Here is a 22,650-nt window from a genome sequence, read left to right as displayed (position 1 = left end):
TGGCGCTGTAATTCTGCCACAGAGATACACTTAAGACGGCGAAGAAGACATTTGCTGATTAACCTTGCACGTGGTACACTAACGAACATGGAACAATACATGTATCAATCCATGTTAATGTTAGCGTTCAGTGTTTGTTCATGTTTTTTTTGCTGTTACGTGATGTAGTGGTGTTTGACTAGGGGCGAGACGTGGGCTGAAGACGTCATATTTTCAGAAAATGTACGGATTTGCCGTCCAGACGAAACGTAAAGGCGGCGTTTTCAAATATATCCATTCTGGGACCCGGTTGCAAAACATCGGTTTTACTCTTCCAAAATGCCAGATCCGTGTGGACGAAAATGCCTATCCGCTAAAAAAATTGTGCGGCGAAAAAAAAAGGAAAAAATTAAAATCTCGGACACCCTATCAAACGTCATTGGATTTAGTGCAGGAAGGAAGAGGAAGAGGAGGAGGAGGAGGAGGAGGAGGAGGATGAGGCGCGTCATGACCGGGCGGGAAGGAAGTCGACCGGAAGTTGAAGTCGGCCGCGTGCCGCCATCTTGTAGCAGAACTTCACTTGCGCTAGCATCCCATTGACTCCCATTCATTTTGGCGTCACTTTGACAGTGAATAACTTTACATCTGAGGCGTTTAAAGACTCCATTTGTCCATTATTTATTTCTAAAGATACACGACAATGTATAAAGGGCTCCATTACCTTCTATGTTACATTATGGCCCCGTAGAAACAGTTTTTGTAAAAATATGCTAACGATTGCGTCATAACCACTCGACTCTCTGTCACACAGTAGAGAAATTACCGTACAGAAAGGAGGAGAAGCTCGCAGGCAATTAACTTAATATGGCGGACTGGCGTAACATTTTAAAATACTATACAAAATAATTAATCAGTATACTTCCTCCTGCTCACTCACGCCGAAGAACTCCCCGCTCAAGCTCGCCGTCTCTGCAAGATTAACGATGGCAGTTTACACGCACAGCTACTACAAGATTTACATCTGTCAGACAGGTTGCTGACGTCATCAAGCTTAGTTTGAGTCTGCGCGTCAGAAACAGAAGTGCTAAAAAACGATAAAAATGGGCTTCACTTGTCTCAATTGAGTTCCAATGGGGTCGCTGTTTCCACTTTTTTTTTACTGTCTATGACTCATGACAGACCTTCAAAGAATAATAAAGAATTTTTTTTTTCTGTTCAGTTTTTTGTCTTATTTTTGTTCTTGTACTATTTGATTCTTCTTGTAAATACATAATGTTTTCTATCTTATCAGGTTTTCTATCTTATTTTGTTCTTGTACTATATTTTTTGTTTTGTACTATTTGATCTTGAGTAAATAAATAATGTACATTCCTACATTTTGGACTTTTATTTATGTTGCCTAGCAGCTATGGATTTTAATTTTACTACTATAGCTGAACATATAGGTGCATATATGTACCTATATATGTATATGTATGCACATATATATGTGTACATATATGTGTAAATATATATATATGTGCATGTATGTACATATATGTATATATACTGTATGTGTGTGTGTATATATATATATATATATATATATATATATATGCATATATGTACATATATGTGTAAATATATGTGTGCATACATTTTATATATGTCACATATATTAAAAACCTATATCAAAACCTATATTGAAACATATATGTTTGCATAGGTTTTTTTATTGCATAGGTTAACAATTATTGTTAAAAGGCAGGCAACAAGAACTATTGATTACAAAAAACACCCAATTACATCATTGCAAAGACTTTAGACTTTCGATACAGTATTTTTATTCAACATATAATTTTCCGATTCTAGGTATAGGTCTAGTAACTTTAAAGCTAAATTGATAATGTGTCTATAATTTGTTTAAAAATATACTTTTTACATTTAACCTTTACTCACCTTTCTTGCTCATCGTGCTCAATGTATTGCAAAAATAATGGATTTTCTATTGCTTCAAGCTCGTCTGCGATCTAGTAAGCAAACGCCACGTTATCTGCCATGACTGACGTAATTGCAGCAAACTACGGTAGCCACAACATGTCCGGCTTCCCAGGTGGTTGCAAAATGATATTAACGGTATTCTCTCTTTATTAGAAAACTCGGGTAACCTTTTTACTTATGAGCAATTTATGACTTACCGCAATTTCCCAATTCCTCCGAAAGAGTTTAATACAGTAGTTAAAGCAGTCTCACCTGGGTTAATTCATCTTGTTAAAAGCCACACCCTATATAATCCAAGGAGAACAATTACAATACAATCTACTTTGTTCTTGAATGGAATTGATTTTTTAGACAAAAAATTTACTAATAGACATGTACGCCAAATCTTTCAATTCAAGAAAAAGATTTTGCGAAGAGGAAAGTTCCATTGGAGATCTTTTGTAGAAGATATAGATTGGAAAAGGCTTTTACCTGGAAAATACTGTATTGTGCTTGTAAGCAATCAGAAGAAACATTTGCAAATTTGTTTTATGATTGCCCTATATCCAAGCAATTTTGGTCTGATCTTGGCTCATATATTATATATATTTTTGAATCTGCCAATGTTACTTATTCTTTCAGTTTAAAAGACATTATATTTTATTATATTAGTGATAAAAATAGACCCCTAGAGTATATTGTTAATTTCTTTATTTTATATGGCAAATTCTTTATTCATAAACAAAAGTTTGCAAATAATATTCCATCCTATCCCCATTTTAAAAATGAATTAATATCACTTCTTAAATCTCTTAGTTATATAAACAACAAAAAATCCCTAAGATTTATAAAATATCATGAAGAAATTTTAAAAAAAAACACATGTAATTAAAAGCTTTCCCTGTATATTTAGGTTTTTACGACGGCTACTCTCGTCGATCGGTTGCATCCAGCCGCAGCCGATGTCGAACACACCTTCACTTTCAGTCAGCAGCGAGTGTTTGAAATAACTTGATCCGATGTGGATTATAATCACCATACAAGGCAGAGATATTTATAAGCGATGCAAAAGTCTGTGCACGCTAGGCATTAACATTACCATAGTAAACATGATAAATGTGACCAGTTGAAGAAATCAGATGTCAGCTTCTTATTCTCTATCACAATTTTTAGTAACTTATATTATCTGTCACAAGCCTCGTCTCGAGAGTTTAGCTCACGTTGCCTATCATAAAAAAAATATAATAATGGTTTTTGTTCGGGAGCTTTTAGAAAAATAGAGATTTTATCATTCATTCTAAATGTGACTACAAATAAACAGAAACAGACTTGACTGAATAAGCAGGCAATTTCGTAAGCGTAAAAAAAAAAATTGGACACAGCGACCCCATTGGAACTCAATTGAGACAAGTGAAGCCCATTTTTAGCGTTTTTTAGCACTTCAGTTTCTGACGCGCAGACTCAAACTAAGCTTGATGACGTCAGCAACCTGTCCATAGCTGTCAACATTTAACATTGAAAATAAGGGAGATTACCCGGAATCCATCCCCAAAATAAGGGATTTTTTTTACACGATTCTTAACCACAAACTAAAAAAAAGCCCTTATCATTAACAGTCTAAAGGGTTTATAACTACACAATATATATTAAAGAATGACAGACCAATTGATATGTTAAAAGTTATTTATTTATGAACAAGGTAATTTTAATAATAATTTAATATTAATAATAATTTCGTGCTTGTCAGGTAGTGGAAGGTGGACTCCCATTTACTCAAATATCGGCATAATGTCCTCGGTTTTGGTTGGTGATTAATTCGTTGATTTTGGCATTCGGCATCCTGATCCATCATCGCACATGACACTCATCTACTCTACTCTCGAAGTTCACTTCCCGCTACTTTTTCCCTATCCCTCCCACCCGCTGGCGCCGCTTCAACTGTCTTCTTCTTCGATGGTAGGGTAAGCTACTGTATACTGCCACCTGCTTTACTGGAGGTCTAGCAACCCAAGTGCAAGCCAATTCACAGACACAGATAGTTGCATGTTCTGAGTTAACACAGAGTGTAAAAATACGGGATATTTTATGGGAAAATACTAAAACGGGAAGACAGCGGGAAAAGAGCTAAAATACGTGAGAAACCCAGAAAAAACGGGAGGGTTGACAGCTATGCCTGTCTGACAGATGTAAATCTTGTAGTAGCTGTGCATGCAAACTGCCATCGTTAATCTTGCAGAGACGGCGAGCTTGAGCAGGGAGTTCTTTGTCGTGAGTTAGCAGGAGTAAGTATTCTGATAAATTATTTTGTATAGTATTTTAAAATGTAAAGCCATTATGCCATATTAAGTTAATTGCCTGCGAGCTTCTCCTCCTGTCTGTACGGTAATTTCTCTACTGTGCGACAGAGAGTCGAGTGGTTATGACGCCATCGTTAGCCTGTTTTTACAAACACTGTTTCTATGGGGCCATAATGTAACATAGAAGGTAATGGAGCCCTTTATACATTGTTGTGTATCTTTAGAAATAAATAATGGACAAATGAAGTCTTTAAATGCCTCAGATGTAAAGTTATTTGCTGTCAAAGTGACGCATAAATGAATGGGATGTCAATGGGATGCTAACGCAAGTGAAGTTCTGCTACAAGATGGCGGCACGCGGCCGACTTCAACTTCCGGTCGACTTCCTTGCTGCCTGGTGGAAACATAGACAGTAAAAGAAATGGACACAGCGACCCCATTGGAACTCAATTGAGACAAGTGAAGCCCATTTTTAGTATTTTTTAGCTCTTCCGTTTCTGACGCGCAGACTAAAACGAAGCTTGACCACGTCAGCAACCTGTCTGACAGATGTAAATCTTCTAAGTGGCTGTGCGTGCAAACTGCCATTGTTAATCTTGCAGAGACGGCGAGCTTGAGCGGGGAGTTCTTTGTCGTGAGTGAGCAGGAGTAAGTATTCTGATTAATTATTTTGTATAGTATTTTAAAATGTAACGCCAGTACGCCATATTAATTGCCTGCGAGCTTCTCCTCCTGTCTGTACGGTAATGCGACTGAGAGACGAGTGGTTATGACGCAATCGTTAGCCTATTTTTTACAAAAACTGTTTCTACGGGGCCATAATGTAACATAGAAGGTAATGGAGCCCTTTATACATTGTCGTGTATCTTTAGAAATAAATAATGGACAAACAGAGTCTTTAAACGCCTCAGATGTAAAATTATTCTCTGTCAAAGTGACGCCAAAATGAATGGGAGTCAATGGGAATGCTAACGCAAGTGAAGTTCTGCTAAAAGATGGCAGCCCCCACCCGACTTCAACTTCCGGTCGAGTTCCTTGCCCCCTGGGTGGAAACCCTGCGCTATTCTGGCCTCAGTGCTATTGGCCCGAGGCTATGAGCCCTCCCCGGCCCGCTTTAAGCGCTCGCACTGGCCCGACAGTGGAAATCCGGCTATTGTGAGATCTAAAATCACAAATATGAGAAATAAAGTCATGAAAGTCATAATTTGAGATATAAAGTCACAAATACATCAAGTTCCATGATATATCAAATCACTTGATAAAGTCAAAATGTGCAACGTAAAATGGCAAATACTAAGAATAAAGATACATTGCAAGATATTCATTTATAAGTACGACTAATCACATTGTGAGATATAAAGTTACAAATACAATAAATAAAATCATACCGCAGGTTATAACGTAGCTCTAAATAGTAGTTATTCTTTTTATTTTATTCTTTATGTAAAGTATTTAGTTATTTTACTCTGAAGTGGAAACATGCTTCAATAAATACCCAATTACAGAGCCCTGTGGTTTGATGACAAGGTTTATTCATTCATTCTTTACTCACTTTTTTTTTCTTTTTTTCCAATTTTTTTCTTTTTTTGTCATAACATTAATTATGCTCAAAAGAAAGAAAAATCAGGAAAGTAAATTCATAAAGAAAATGTTAATTTTGAATTTATTTGTTGGCTTTAAGTTATATTAAACCTGTTCATGGTTGGGTGAATTGATCGTGTCTTTGTCACTGCTGAACAGTTCTTGTCTTCAGGTCTAATGCTATGCACACGTCTTGACCTTCTGTTGCTACTCAGATATTCAGACTATTCATTCTGCACAGTAGTATGCACTGCAACTGCTGATATATTTTTAATTGTGTGGAGTGGACAGTTTAGGATGACATGCTTCAGTCTTCAAAAGGGTTAGAGTAATGTAGGCAGACAGGAATAATGCATTTAACTGACATTACTGTCAGTGAATTTTAGTTCTCTCCATTTGTCTGCCATTGATCGCATAATATGTGATACAGCACACATTATGCATTGGCATATATTTCATCCAGCACTATGATATGCTGTTTTCAACATGACTTTAGTGGCATCCGTTTATCATCTAAGAAATAAATAATATGGTTTGATTTTTTTTTTATTTTTTTTTTAGTTTCAACTGGAAATAAAAAGTAGAAATTGATATTCATTATTTAATTCCAAGAAGGCATAATGAGGAGTTGAGGAGCAATAAGACATGAAATGAAACTGTGAAAATGATTTAGAATAATATTTTTTATTTATCATCTCATTATTTATTAGAAATATAATATGAATTACTCCTATAACTATTACTCCTATACCTAAGCAATGGAAATTTTATTACACATTTGTAAGAATGACTTGCAAACATTGGAAGCAGATGCTGATATAACACTTCATTTTACTATTTATTACAATGGAGCACACTTAAGCAATCAACATTTTGCTTGTAACAAGTTTGTTAACTGTATATAATGTTTAGTTAGTACATTTTTTGGCAGTACATTTAGAGCAGGTACTTTGTTGATACAGAAGGCATCTCATCATTACTGTAAAGGGAACTGCTGTCACCTAGTGGTGGCTCATGAACAGTAGTGAAGGAATAGACTCCATCATTTAATGTACATAGTTATATGTGTAATATTTTTTTTTTAGCCGAGTGATCCACATTTGAATCCATGGTTAACATATCCAGAGAAAGGAGTTCAAAATTCAGTCTGAAATACTAATTGAAAGACAATAATTAAAACTATGCATTCATAAATCATGTTGTCATTTTAAAATAGCCATGCAATATTATTATACTTACATGACCTCCAGAAAATACATTTATTTATTGTGTTCAAAGAACATGAAGTCCTACAAAAGAAGAATAATATCAGATTATTCACTATGCTGAAACACAGAGCTTATTCAAGCAACATTAGAAGAATATAAACTGGTCTAACCAAAAATATGTTGACATAATAATGCCTTATTTATGCTTACTATGAGAAAACATGCTCCAAAAAGAGCAGCTTTAATCTTCACATCCAGATCCATAGGAAAGGAGATTCCAAAATTGTCTGCATCGGTGAAAGCTTCTCTCACCAGACCTGTCCATTGTTTAGAGATTCTGCCCACCTTTGTTGATTCATCCATGGAGAAAACCTATTTAGACACACACACACACACACACACACACACACACACACACACAAAAAACTACTTATGATCATGACATTTTTTTTTATGTATTATGGAAGGATCACAAGGTTTTATAGTTTTATGACCAAGATCAAAAACTGAATTATCAAACTGTCATTAATCTTCCAGTCTTGTATGTTTCATACATCAAAGTTCACATCAGCGCAACATCTGCATGAACAGAACGGCCCTATGATCTTCAGAACTCCTTCTTTCTTCTCATTCTGTATGGTATACTTAGGAAGGAAAGGATGCCAGTTCTGGATCACATATCCAATCGGGGTCCCCGGTGGAGACTGGATTTCAAGCTAAGAGGAAGACAGAGAAGACACATAAAACAGTGATTTGAATTTAGGCATATAAATATAGAAATATAGTAGAACTGTATAATTATTCACAAGTGAAAGGTTGCATTTAAGCTTTTAAATCAATCACAAGCATGACCCATGACAGTGGCTTTGTGGAGTACCCATCATGCAACACATAATTCATAACAGTACGTTGGTGAAGATGATTTGAAGGCATGACACGCATAGTCTGGATGAGCAATGGACATCCAGCCTATGAGCAACTATTCAGCAATGGTCTAAAATATTAAGAGGGTCAAAGACATCTAAGATTGTCCACTAGTGCCCAGATAGAGTTAAGTATATTGAATTATTACTAAGAAAATCATAAACTCATGGTATTATCTAAACCACAGCTACCTTGCATTTTCATTAAAATGTCAAATATCCTGGTATTGTAAAAGACTTATTGACCTTGACACACAGTCATTGAATCTGCAATGGTCCTCTCTGTGATATAATTTCCTATTTTATGTTTCTATGTATGTAATAATAATCTTGTATGTCAGTGGCACTTTAATTAGTTAGACAATATATACAATATTATTAAGCAGTGAAGCAGCCGTTTTTTTAAATATACAAATAATTAATAAAGTTTTATTTTCAATAATTTCTAACTTTTAATGACACTTACATTATGCTCGCCATAGCAAGTTTTCAACTCACTGGAATCTACTGAAATCACACAGATGACCACACACACCACACATTTCTCTTAAATGTAAATCAAATGCCCATTCACAAAAATGTGTTTTTTCCCCCTCGAACAATAAAGATACTCAGAAATGAACTGATATTAATCACTTTGCCCTCTTAGGCCGTGGATGTCTTCATAGGGGTGGCCAGGAAGGGGCCAGCAACCAGTTTGGGGTGGCACAGAAATCTTCAGAGATGGATTTGACTATTTTTACATTTGAGATCGAATTACATCAAGTAATACTTAGTGAATGACAAATGTTGTTATTTTTGTAATACCTAGGCTCCAGGTATTTTAATAAAAGGGCTCACTATGGCTTTATTGCTCAGTCAGCGTGGTTCTGGGTCTTAAAACCACCAAAATCTTGTTCTTCATCATTGCATATGCCCACTCATTGACGAGACATGCAGATTCAACCTTCACTAAATTTTATGTAAGCATAATCAATGAACTTTGAACAAGTTATCAGTCAATGTTTAACATTCTGTTGGTTGTAAAAATGAATTCATTGCAGCACTTCATTGCAGCGGGGAAGTCGTGGCCTAATGGTTAGAGAGTCGGACTCCCAATTGAAAGGTTGTGAGTTCGAGTCCCGGGCTGGCAGGAATTGTGGGTGGGGGGAGTGCATGTACAGTTCTCTCTCCACCTTCAATACCACGACTTAGGTGCCCTTGAGCAAGGCATCGAACCCCCAACTGCTCCCCGGTCGCCGCAGCATAAATGGCTGCCCACTGCTCCGGGTGTGTGCTCACAGTGTGTGTGTGTGTGTGTGTGTGTGTGTGTGTGTGTGTGTGTGTGTGTGTGTGTGTGTGTGCACACTGCTCTGTGTGTGTGCACTTCGGATGGGTTAAATGCAGAGCACAAATTCTGAGTATGGGTCACCATACTTGGCTGAATGTCACGTCACTTTCACTTTTTTTTCACTTTAACTTTTGCCATGCCTAAATTGAGCTCTGTAGGAAAGGAAAATAATGTAAGAATGTAAAGTTGCCTATGTTATGCGTTTAAATGGTTTATTTTTCTTTTCATTTTTATACTTCATAAATTAACAAATGTTGTGCACATATTTTCTAGTACAGCTGCACTGTGCTTGCATTTGGCCTACCTGTTAATTCAAAAATAAATAAAAAAATTACATATCATCTTGCACCCTACTTTGATCTTTAACTGCAGAATATTTCAGTAGATACCCGGGCGAGCACATACACATGCAGGTGCTGGTCATATAATTAGAATATCATCAAAAAGTTGATTTATTTCATTCCATTCAAAAAGTGAAACTTGTATATTATATTCATTCATTACACACAGACTGATATATTTCAAATGTTTATTTATTTTAATTTTGATGATTACTAAGGAAAATCCCAAATTCAGTATCTCTGAAAATTAGAATATAAATTAAGACCAATACAAAGAAAGGATTTTTTTTTAAATCTTGGCCAACTAAAAAGTATAAAAATGAAAAGTATGAGCATGTACACCACTCAATACTTAGTTGGGGCTCCTTTTGCCTGAATTACTGCAGCAATGCAGCGTGGCATGGAGTTGATCAGTCTGTGGCAATGCTCAGGTGTTATGAGAGCCCAGGTTGCTCTGATAGTGGCCTTCAGCTCTTCTGCATTCTTGGGTCTGGCATATCGCATCTTCCTCTTCACAATACCCCACAGATTTTCTATGGGGTTAAGGTCAGTCGAGTTTGCTGGCCAATTAAGAAAAGGGATACCATGGTCCTTAAACCAGATACTGGTGCCAAGTCCTGTTGGAAAATGAAGTCTGCATCTCCATAAAGTTGGTCAGCAGCAGGAAGCATGAAGTACTTTAAAACTTCCTGGTATACGGCTGCATTGACCTTGGACCTCAGAAAACACAGTGGACCAACACCAGCAGACAGCATGGCACCCCAAACCATCACTGACTGTGGAAACTTTACACTGGACCTCAAGAAACGTGGATTGTGTGCCTCTCCTCTCTTCCTCAAGACTCTTGTACACTTTTTTTCTACCACATATTTTCCTTCCCTTTGCCTCTCTATTAATGTGCTTGGACACAGAGCTCTGTGAACAGCCAGCCTCTTTTGCAATGACCTTTTGTTTCTTGCCCTCCTTGTGCAAGATATCAATGGTCGTCTTTTGGACAACTGTCAAGTCAGCATTCTTCCCCATGATTGTGTAGACTAAAGAATTAGACTGAGAGACCGTTTTGACTGTTTTGAGTTAATTAGCTGATAGGAGTGTGGCACCAGGTGTCTTCAATATCGAACCTTTTCACAATATTCTAATTTTCTGAGATACTGAATTTGGAATTTTCCTTAGTTGTCAGTTATAAACATCAAAATTAAAAGAAATAAACATTTGAAATATATCAGTCTGTGTGTAATGAATAAATATAATATACAAGTTTCACTTTTTGAAGGGAATTACTGAAATAAATCAAATTTTTGATGATCTTCTAATTATATGACCAGCACCTGTATTACACATACACAGCAGTTTCAGCTTTCTCTTATGTTGTGGTGAACTATTGACTACCACATACCTACCAACCTAGCATAGTCAGTTTTAACAGTATGCAACCACTTTATATTGACATGAATATATATATATATATATATATATATATATATATATATATATATATATATATATATATATATATATATGTATATATGAGGAAAATTTGCAGACTGTTTCTAAAGCAGGCCAAGATGATTATGCAGCGAATCTCAACTATAAACTGAGTTTATTAACAAACTTCTTGATAAATGCAGACAAATGACAGTCCTGTGGTATATAATGGACTAGTGTCAGAACAAATGACAGTCCTGTGGTTGAAATGTAGTTTTTAAAATACAAAACAAAAGTATAGGGCTTGGGTGCCGCGTTGCATTCTGGGACGTGGCGGCCATGTTAATGGCCTCACGAATGTAAACATACAGCAAGTCGAATGAGAAGAAGCAGAGTTGGGAGAAAGAAAAAAGATGCTAAAATCGCTAAAAGGTTGTGGGATTTACAGGGATATACTAAATACGGATGCCAGGGATAATGGACAAAAACCATGTGGACGACGACTTGCTGCCACATTTGTTTCATTACAGATATCTTTGGCTACCTTGTTTGTTTTAAGAGTGCCTACACTTCAGAACAGCTCCGAAGCTACAAGTCATTGGAGTCTCATGTACAGTTCACAAATGGATGGGTTCAGGAGCTGCATATCATAAAGCCGATATATTTTTAATTAATCAAATTAAGACACATGGCTGAGAGGGAGTACGTCTAAATACTGCGCAGTAGTCCGAGTAGCAGTAAAAGAGGCCATCAACATGGCGGCCACGCCAAGTAATGATGTTGGAAGTTCCGTTGTGACATGCCAAAGCTGCATTTTGTGTCGGCCCACGATAACTGAGAGAATTTATTTAGCAGAAATCAGCTAAAGTTAACAAATCATCCACAATCCCTCTCCAAACATGTTCAGATCCCCCTCACACTTTGTGTTGGACAATGTTGGACACTGCCTTGCGCGGCGGTGCTCCCACCCCATGGGCAGACTCACTGATAGTGGTTTAACCATTTTTAGCACATACCCCCTAAACAAATTGCTGATGTATCCTCATGACAGAATTGACAGATGCACTTCCACTTAAGGTTTCGTCTGGTCAGAGGAGAACTGGCCCCCCAACTGAATCTGGTTTCTCCCAAGGTTTTTTTCTCCATTCTGTCACCGATGGAGTTTCGGTTCCTTGCCGCTGTCGCCTCTGGCTTGCTTAGTTGGGGTCACTTCATCTACAGCGATATCATTGACTTGATTGCAAATAAAAACAGACACTATTTCAACTGAACAGAGATGACATAACTGAATTCAATGATGAACTGCCTTTAACTGTCATTTTGCATTATTGACACACTGTTTTCCAAATGAATGTTGTTCAGTGCTTTGATGCAATGTATTTTGTTTAAAGCACTATATAAATAAAGGTGATTCATTGATTGATTAAGATTTACTTTAGCTATTTTATTATATTTTTCATTAAAATGTATTCACTTTAAATAAATTATAATATACAATTATAGGATTAAAATGAATAGTTGCGCAACACCACAGGAACAGTTAAAAATAAAAAGTCTAAACTCACAACTCTAGAGGTTCACGGAACGAGAAGGGGGAGAAAGGATGGTGAAATTTCATGTTAGTAAAGGCAGGCGCATGAAAAAAAAAGTTTGAAACAGGACACACCTTCTCTTTTTTAATTGATGATGGCGGTGCCTCACTTTCTCCATTTTTCGAATTGAAAAGCGTGCATCTAAAAGATCCTTCCCAGTGTGTCTGGTATGCATGTTCGTGCGCTGTTCAACAATGGAAAAAGTTGACAACAACCTAGTCAGCAGTTCAACTGACGGGTGGGTGTGGCAACAGTAGTGTGCTGAACTGTCAAGTAATGTTTGTTTGGCTGCCTGGGAGCGACCAACTTTTTTTGAGCAAGCATTGATTATGCGTGACACAGTCTCAATTTGTGGGACGCATGAATTGGGCTTCAAACACTGTGCACGCACGCGCTACGCGGGACGGGTGGTCTCCCTAGTAATGACAAAGCTCTTCTCACTGTCCAATGAGAGTGCGTGTTACATTTACAAGCGAGAGAGGGGTTGGCTCGTCAAATCGAGGCAAAAGTGAATTGGTTGCTCCCACGTGTTTACTGTCCAATTGAATTTTTTAGAAAAGCAATTTGCAAACAGAGAGGCAAAAGCAACTGCCAAATGCATTTTAAATGCATTTAAAATGTGCATTTAAAAAGATTAACCTACTTTTTTATTGTTTTATTAATCCACATTTTAATTTTGTCTATTTATACATATATTTTTAAATCTATTTTTTTTATTAAACAACTTTAAAAAATATGAATTAATATTAATTAATTAATATGCATTTTTATGTTTTAATTATTAAATCAATAAATTGATTCTTCATTTTATTTTTAAGTGGCACTCTTGGTCCTCCATAATCCACGCCCTCCTAAAACGGCTTGTTTAAACATGCCCCCACATGTCTATGTCTCTGTGTGGTAAGATTTGCATAACACATGTTCACGCAAAGAAAGAAGGAAATACTTTAATTCTCGCTGAAGTATTGTTGTTGCCGCCGCCGCCATGTTGCGGAGATGCTGTGTGTTTCATTGTGAAAGTGAAACTACTTTGTTTGGCCTTCCAAAAGAGAACGGTATCCGCTTGGTCATGCCTAGAACTGATCCATGCTGGTTGCTGAGGAAATATATCGGATCGGCTTTCACTGAGGACAAAGGGGAGTCCAGCCTGGGGTCGTCACATGTGGTTGCCGCAAGCCCGCTGTGTGTGACACTGTGTGTTTCGTTGTGAAAGCGAAACTACTTTGTTTTGTAAAAGAGTAAAGTTGCATTTACAACACTGTTCCAGAACAGTTCAACCCAAATATTGAGATGTGTACTGCATTTTATGGAGGATGAGGACCGTTTCCTGAACCTGCAGAGTAGCCTAAAATGCATCTGTACTCAAAAGCTGTTCTATAAAGTGGGGCAGTTCCAACTCTGCAAGGACAGTCTGGCACTTCTGACACAGCCTGTAAGTATGTTTATATATATATATATATATATATCTGAAGAAATTGCCACTGAGAATACAAATGCAAGTTTTAGTGCTTGTTGTTTGTCGTTTCTCCGATCACATATGCAGCCATAGTTTTATGTTTACCCGACGCGATACGCTAATGCAACGCATAAAAAGACAGTATAAGTCATTATAATCAGTAATTATTTCCCCACTAGATGCAACACATGCCTTATTTGTAATGGGATTTATTGTTTTTGTCCAGTCATGCCAGGAGACTGTGTCACATTTATATTTACATTTTATCATTTAGCAGACACTTTTATCCAAAGCGACTTACAAATGAGAACAATAGAAGCAGTCAGGTCAACAAAAGAACAACAACAGTATACAAGTGCCATGACAAGTCTCAGTTAGTCTAGTATAGAACGCATAGCCAGGTATTTTTTTTTCTCTTTTTTTTTTTTTTTTTTATTAAATGAAAAAGATAAGAAAAGGAAAAGTGCTGGTGTTAGTAGGTTAAGTGCAGGCGAAAAAGATGAGTCTTTAGATGTTTCTTGAAAATGAGTAAAGACTCCGCTGTACGAATTGAGATTGGGAGGTCATTCCAATGACAATATGTTACAGAATGTTAAGGGACGTAACAGTTCTGTTACATGCTTGAGGTATTCAACCAATCACAATGCACTGGATAGCTGGCCAATCAGAGCACACCTTGCTTTTCAGACCAATGAGCTTTGTAAAAATCTATGCGTTTCAGAAAGGCGGGGCATATATTGTGAAAATAATGTGTTTATTGAACCTTCAACCGCATAAAAACATTTCATTACACCAAATAGACAACATAATATTATTTTTAGCAGTGCGATATGACCCCTTTAATAATTTAAAGTTTAATTCAAATTTAAGATGCATTAGGAGAATTTTTTTAAAACTCTGGATAAAATTATTTCATCCAAAGCATCTTTTGTTTTTCTACACAAACAGCACAATGATGATAGTTCATGAATCTAGTTTGAACCTAAAATCTTTCAACCAGCTTTATATCTTTAACAATGAAGCATGAGTTTCAAATCAAAGGCTTTGAAAGCTGAATTAAAGTGAGTTTCAAAAACAGAATATTACTTCAAGAACCAAAATATTTATTACCTCTTGCAGGCAACAGGGACAACAGCAGCTTCCACACTTCAAAGGACGAGTGAGTGTCATCACTTCCTGTCCCAGGTTATCCTGAACATGGAGGACGAATGAGCGCAGTGGTCCACAGAACTGTCTGTTACAGCAGTCGTTTTCCTCAGCCACAAAGAACACCTGTTGCCCCATACTGTTCTTCACCATGTACTTATTATTGGTCTCCCAGCCCAATATAACTGTGATACGACAAAATAAAAATATTAATATTAAAAGTAAGATTTGTGCATTTTGTCAAACTTAGTGAACTACATTAACTGACCCATCGGTAAACTCTGCCTTGGTTACTAGCCAATTCTGTCTTGCAACTGCCTGGCAACTTTTATCAGACAAGCCCTTGCTGTTGTCTAACTCCATGGAAGTGTGTTTGGATAGTTTAACATTACAGATTATAGATGTTACACAAAAACAAGGTCAAATACTTTGGCTGAGGTGCTTATAATAGTGACAAAAAGTATCCAGAGTAGAATACATTTCAGTTGAATATATTTTCAACCTAAAAATAAAATTTGTATTAACCCTCTGGTTCCATTTTGGCATTTTTGATCATAAAAAAAAAAAAAAACTACAAATGTACAGTATGTTTTGGTTTTTATAACTTTTTACTTTATCTGAATTATACAAACTTGGTAAAGGTTTTTGAACTTGCTATGACAATCGTGGACATGATTCAAAAAGGTTAAATGATCCAGAAACACTTTCACTCTTGAGCAGATATTTGTAATCTGTGAGTGCAGAAAGACTTCAGTTTTGCTGGTATTAATTCTTCCTCCTGTTTTCCCAGGAAGTGAAGTGTTTCTTAGTAGAAAGAGAAATTAATCTGTGTGATCTTTTTGTGTTTTGGTTAGTATTGTGTTTCTGATGGACTAATTAGATATCTTTACTTCCTTTTCTTTTGTTTGAGGAATATAGGGGGAGTGTGCCTTTTTCATCTGTTTCTCCTTTTTAAGGTAAGTTAAGGAGGGAGGGAAGTCCTTTGTAATTTATTTTACTTATTGTATTTTTTTCTAGGTAACTTAAGAGGGTTTTGGGATAAGTTTTTGTTTGTTATAATGGCCGAGCCATCACCTGAAGTTAGATTTCCTGATTATATTTATTTATATATATAAAACGTATGAAAAAAAAATTTAAAACATACCTCGGTTTTAAAGTCACAGTTCGGTTCATTTTTGGTACAGTAAGGGAAAGAAATGGAAACATTAAACTGCAGGTTGTTCATTAATATAAACGTTTTTTAACAATTTGTTTACACTTTTTTTAAAATACTTTTAAAAAATATATATATATAATTAAAAAAAGATTAAGAAATAAAATACTGCTGCAAAGTTCTCCACTAAATAAAATACTCTGTCTCAAACTAATATCATATAATAAAATATAATGAAAAATATAAATAAATAACTATGATTACAGTGCAGCATTACCAATCCCAGCTTGTAGGTCTGCTCATATTTAAAATGTATATATATATTTTTTCCAAAGTTTAAAGTTGCAGCGTCAACAGTTTCAGTTTTTAGACCTGCTCAGATTTCGTTATTGCGTTGGACCGATCGGAATTAAGAGCAAAGGTCTGTTTAAATGCCGACAGGAGCTGCGTTTGAGTTAAAATCTTTTTTTGTCCTAGTTATAGTGATGTTCACACTCGCGTGATGCCTTTTGAAAACATTCGGCCGGTGACACACTGGAATATTTCACCTGTCAAACATATAATTTGCCGTCAATATTGTTGACGGTGTCGCTGTCCGTGATACGCGGCTCTCTCTCTCGTTCGCACCGAACACAGCAAGCGCCGCGAGTAACCAGCTACACTTTGTGCATCTTGTGTTTGGATGCTTTAATGTTTAAATCGACAAGCGGTAAAAGGCGGGCGTACACGGTGCGATTTTTGCTGTCGTACGAGTTCGCATGCGATTTTTTCAATCGTGTGGAAGCCGCGTATTCTCGTATGGTCGCGGCTCGTATCATTTGTGATGAATTACGAGCCGAGCAGAGTGGCTTACGAGCACTTCCCGACCTCCCGATCATTTTTAAACATGTCTAAAAAGTTCGTGAGCTATCGGTTTGAATTCGTGCCATTTGTGCGGTTGAACGAGCCGATTTGTTGATTTATCTTTAGTTGACCAATCACGAACTAGGAAAACCACAGAAAAAGAAAGACGATGGCGGCAGCTGAAGTCTGACAGGAACAGCGAGCGCTGTATGATGTTTCTAGCAACGTATTCCAATGCTTTTTTAGTTCTCTCTCGCTCTCTCGCTCACAAACACATATGTAGTTTACAGGGACTCTCCATAGACGTAACGGTATTCTATACTGTATATCCCCATACACTACCTCTATCCATCACGAAAAATGCATGTTTAAAATTTCTATTAAACACCGAATAGTATTTTTTAAAGCCATTTGGTTTACCAGAGCACAGTAATTGTCCTCATAAACCATGTTTACATTTTAATACTAATTTCAGATATTTATAAACCATATAGGCCTACAAGAACACACACACACAGGGTAACCAAACGTCCCGGTTTCCTATTGCTGAAAAATAACCTGTACGTGTAGGAGACAGTCAAGGCTCGTATCAATATTTTATTTGCAGTTATGAGAGAGGGAGAGCAGTTATATTAGGCGCGTTCCACTTGAGGCACCGCTGCACGCACAGAATGATCACCTGTATGACATCAAAGTACCGCGAGAGCGATTTGAATGCATTGGATATGTGTGCTCTCATATCGCTCTCGCGGTAATGTCATACAGTGATCCTTCTGCGCGTGCAGCGCTGCTTCAAGTCGAACGCGTCTATCAACGTCGTGCGATTGCTTCTGGAATTCGCAGGTTGTAAAATCGTGTCGTATATCATCTCGTCCGTACGATTTTCAGATAAACTCACTCGTGCCGTGTGCGTTGACATACGATCTTCCGACCATCCGAATTCGCACCGTGTACGCCCGCCTTACGGCATAAAAACACGTGAAAAAGATAAGCTTGCGTGACGATGCGCAGCAGTGGCCCGTCAACTGTCCTGAGCATCTTTTTAGGCTGGCTTCAGCCAGTCGGTTATATAAAATATCAAGGTGAAAGTCATCATAGCTTCCTAAAGGACAATAACAATTCCCTTGACTGTAACTTTTTGTAAACAAAAAACAGATTAAAGGGTTATTTCGCCCAATTTGCATAATTATGTCATAACTTACCCTCATGTTGTTTCAAACATGTAAGACGGCCGTTTATCTTTGGAACACGTTTTAAGATATTTTAGATTTAGTCTGAGAGCTCTCAGTCCTTCCATTGAAGCTGTGTGTATGGTATACAGTCCATGTCCAGGAAGGTAAGAAAAACATCTTCAAAGTAGTCCATGTGACATCAGAGGGTCCGTTAAATATAAAAAATAGCAAAAACTACGACTTTATTCAGCATTGTCTTCTCTTCCGTGTCTGTTGTTAGACAGTTCAAAACAAAGCAGTTTTGAACGAATCATTAGATGTAACCGGATCTTTTTGAAACGGTTCACCAAATCGAACTGAATCGTTTTAAACGGTTCACGTAAGCTGTTAACTTTTTTAATGTGGCTGACACTCCCTCTGAGTTCAAACAAACCAATATCCCGGAGTAATTCATTTACTCAAACAGTACACTGACTGAACTGATGTGAAGAGAGAACTGAAGATGAACACCGAGCCAAGCCAGATAATGAACAAAAGACTCACTCGTTCACGAGTCAAGAACCGTTTACGAATTCGTGTCCGATTCGAGAACCGAGGAGCTGATGATACTGCGCATGTGTTATTCAGCGTGAAGCAAACCAACACACAGAGCGCTGGACCGAACTGATTCTTTTGGTGATTGATTCTGAACCGATTCTGTGCTAATGTTATGAGCCCTATGGGTAAACCGAAGGCTTGCAATCATCGCCAATGACGTCATTACGTCGAGCGCAAAAGAACCGGTGAACTGTTTTCTTCAACCGGTTTATTGAATCGAACTGTCAGAACGAAATACTGGTGATCCGGAAACCGATGCAACCGGTTCTTGACTCGTGAACGAGTCATTATCTGTCTCGGCTCGGTGTTCATCTCTCTCTTCACAGCAGTTCAAGTCAGCACGCGCAGTCTTCTTAATCGCTTGATTCGCTCAATGATGTGCAAGCTTCATCAAACCTGCCATCTACAGTTCTGGCAGTGGTAATGTGGGTAACGAGTAACGATGCAGCACATAACAAAAATAACGGAGTAAAAGTATTAAACTCATCGAAAATATGTACTGAAGTAAAAGTGGAAGTAGGGGAAAAAAAATAATACTCTAGTAAAGTACAGATACCGACTTAGTACTTAAGTACAGTAGTGAAGTAGTTCTACTTCGTTACTATACATCTCTGCTTAGTATAGACCCAGCTCCCAACCCAACTTTGAGAATAGATTAACGGCGATATTTTATATATATATATATATATATATATATATATATATATATATATATATATATATATATATATATATATATATACACACACACACACACACACACACTGGAATTATTAAACTTTGTTGTGGACATTTCTTTTGTGAGTTGTTAGAAGTTTTCATTATTCAGATTAAAAGAGATAGTTATTGTGTTGATTCTGAGACAGGAGAATGGATCATCCTGGTTATCTCTCCGTGTTTTCTTTTATTTTCTTTTAATTTAACTGAAATATATATTTGTTTTATTTACTTTGTTACTAGCTCCCAAACTCTAGATCGGAGAGCTGTAACAATGTGTAAAGCTTGCATGGTCAAGCAAATGTAACCAGGGTCAGTTCATTTCTGTTATGTTGACATAAAAGTCATTTAAAAGAACTTGCAAAATATTCAAATAATATCAGTTGGGGAAAAAAATTAAAATAAAAACACAAATTTACCTTCAGCCAGCTCAACTTTCTGCTGTATAAGAAGTTGATCAATCTGTGTTGTAAAAAGGGAATAAATGCGGAGTACCATCTTTAGAACTTTGGATGGCATGATATTCATTTTTAAAGTGTTTCCAAAGTATTTCATAAGTAATACACAGTTCTTCCAATAAGATTTCATCATTTTAAAACTCAGGAAACCAATGCAAACTGAATTACCATTTCCTGAGAAGATACTATCTCATTTCACACACAACAACAACAAAAACATATTTGCCTACAGTGGCACACTGTGCTGTTCATACGCAGCAGTAAAGCTCTACCTGGGTCAGGTACTCCAGTCCTGGTGGGCAGCCAGCGGGTCTTTGTGGAACTGGCATCATGGGCACTTGACCTTGCAAAAGGTAGAAAATTAGCAGTGAGAAAGGGGGATACAATTTTGAAAATTTCCTCAGATTCCCTTACCTTGGCCTGGTACAGCTGGTCCCTGGCTATAAGGAGGGGTGGGATGAATTGCATTTTTCTGTGGTTGGAGGTCAATTGGGGGACCTGGTTTAAATAAAGAGAATTAAAGAAGAGTATCAAAGAACATCAACTGACAATGTCATATGAAAGCCTTTCTTTGTTAGATACTGTATAACAGCAATTTAACAGAGTCCTTTCTGGATCAGGTTGCTAATGATAAGGTTTGACACACTCACCATTATTTGTTGCCATGACGGAAGACTGCAAATTAAGCTCTGTAAACATGCAAACCAGAAAAGCAAGTTAAGGAAATGATTTCCTGCATGTTTTTTTTCTGTCCATGCTTTGTAGGGAATGGAATTTCGACCACCCAAGATTTTCATTGCCAATGAATCCACAAAACAAACAGGATGGCAACAATACACAAAATTCAGGTTGGGGACACCTGGGAATTGACCAGGAAATAACTGGCAAGTTGGAAAGCAAATACAGAATGCAAATCACATGTAGTCTTCCTAAACACTTTTTAGGATAATCCACTTGAATACAAGAGGTTTGTAACATAGTAAATATGTTTATAATTTAGTTTATGAATAAAAAAGCGAATTAATGCATTTATATTAATTTACCATACTTTAAAGTAAATTTAAGGAAACTAAATATTTTTTTAATAAGCAGTCAATTATTTAAATAATTAATACCTGTATTACTCCGCGAACCACATCATTATATACAGTACCAACTAACTAACTACTAGTTTTCAGTATACTAGGCCTTCAGTGAAGAAATATTGTGCATAAATTAATAACAATGACATAACAATTATAAGATTCCAGAGGGATAGATACTGTGTCAGCTGTAAACATGCAATTGTTACTTTAAGGAACTATTTCTACCTGACTTAACCATTAATATGCTGCTCCGTTGATTCATAACATCCATCTCATTAGTTTTGATTTTAACGTTACAGTTTAACTGACAAAATTGTCCAGTGTATGCTGCATCACTAATCGAATACGCTAACAACTCACGTGTTATTTGTTCAAAGTGAAGTGCTGTGGATCCTGATGCCGTAGATCTCGTATTTTAGTCCTTTACTTCAATTTACTTTATTAAATTACGCTCAGAGAGAGACAGGTTATTTTTATATTTATTATTATTATTTTAGTGGGAGACAGTCACGCAGAGCGGTTCTCTCGACGCTCTTTCTCTGCCTCACACACTACATGTGTTTCCTTCCTGGGAAACAATCTGCTTCTTCTCACGAACACACACCCCTTATATGAAAACGAAACAGACTGTCGAAGAAATCTCATTATGGTTATTTCCTACGGTGACCGGGAGGGAACATGTTCGGCTCACATTAGTTTTTTCCTGGCCATGTCCTTGGGCCTCATTTATCGATCTACGTAGAAACGAGCGCGGATCAGTTCGCAGTGCGCACAAAGCTTAGGACAGAGTTCACGTGCGATTCATGAAACATTCATATGCTGCCAGTCTTATCGTACGAATGACTCTACTTGATAAATGTGGCTGCTCAAAACAATCATATCATTGACTTTATGACAATCAGGTCAAAAACACCAGTCAACCTTGTAACTGCAAACAATTACATAATTTTTAATGTAAATATCTGTAAAAAAAAAATAAGGAAACTTTTACAAACATAAACATTATTTAGCCTATTTATTTCCTTTCAGTTCACAACAAATTATTTACATTTAGTGATATTACAGAACAAGAATGACAAAATAAGCAGATATAAAATGACATATTCCTCAAATAAAAGCCGGGGCCTTTATTTACCTGAACTGCAGAAGGCTTTTATTTGAAGCAGGCTTTTATTAGAGGCAGGCCTTTATTTCTTTATTTAGTTTGATAAGTAATTGTTTTAAATAACCCGTTTTAAATTAAAAGCGATAGCATTCCAGTGGACAGAGATCATAACATTAGCACAGAATCAGTTCAGAATCAATAACCAAAATAATCAGTTCGGTTCAGACGAGCTCCGTGTCAGTCTTTCACACTGAATTACACATGCGCAGTATCATCAGCTCCT

The 22,650-nt window shown here is 36.8% G+C and overlaps 1 protein-coding gene across 1 annotated transcript; it reads right to left on the bottom strand.

The window, feature by feature from the left end:
* Positions 1 to 6,630: 6,630 nt before the first annotated feature.
* Positions 6,631 to 21,861, bottom strand: LOC113038273 (phospholipid scramblase 1). The gene is made up of 10 exons (XM_026195579.1): positions 21,623 to 21,861; positions 20,828 to 20,866; positions 20,592 to 20,675; positions 20,450 to 20,520; positions 20,139 to 20,181; positions 15,202 to 15,422; positions 7,579 to 7,740; positions 7,235 to 7,396; positions 7,056 to 7,105; positions 6,631 to 6,971 (listed from the first exon to the last, which is right to left on the bottom strand). Exons 2-9 carry the CDS (start codon positions 20,841 to 20,843, stop codon positions 7,076 to 7,078), a joined length of 789 nt encoding a protein of 262 aa, XP_026051364.1. The 5' UTR covers positions 20,844 to 20,866; positions 21,623 to 21,861; the 3' UTR covers positions 6,631 to 6,971; positions 7,056 to 7,075.
* Between the last annotated feature and the right edge of the window lie 789 nt (positions 21,862 to 22,650).

This window comes from Carassius auratus, chromosome 2, assembly GCF_003368295.1.
Source record: "Carassius auratus strain Wakin chromosome 2, ASM336829v1, whole genome shotgun sequence".
Lineage (NCBI taxonomy): Eukaryota > Metazoa > Chordata > Actinopteri > Cypriniformes > Cyprinidae > Carassius > Carassius auratus.
This window is presented reverse-complemented; position numbering and strand designations above follow the sequence as displayed.

Coding starts and splice junctions, on each gene's coding strand:
- LOC113038273 (XM_026195579.1), bottom strand. Junction 15,423..20,138: donor GAAAGTTGAGCTGGCTGAAG/GTAAATTTGTGT, acceptor GTCGTATCACAG/TTATATTGGGCTGGGAGACC. Junction 7,397..7,578: donor GCGCTGATGTGAACTTTGAT/GTATGAAACATA, acceptor GTGTCTAAATAG/GTTTTCTCCATGGATGAATC.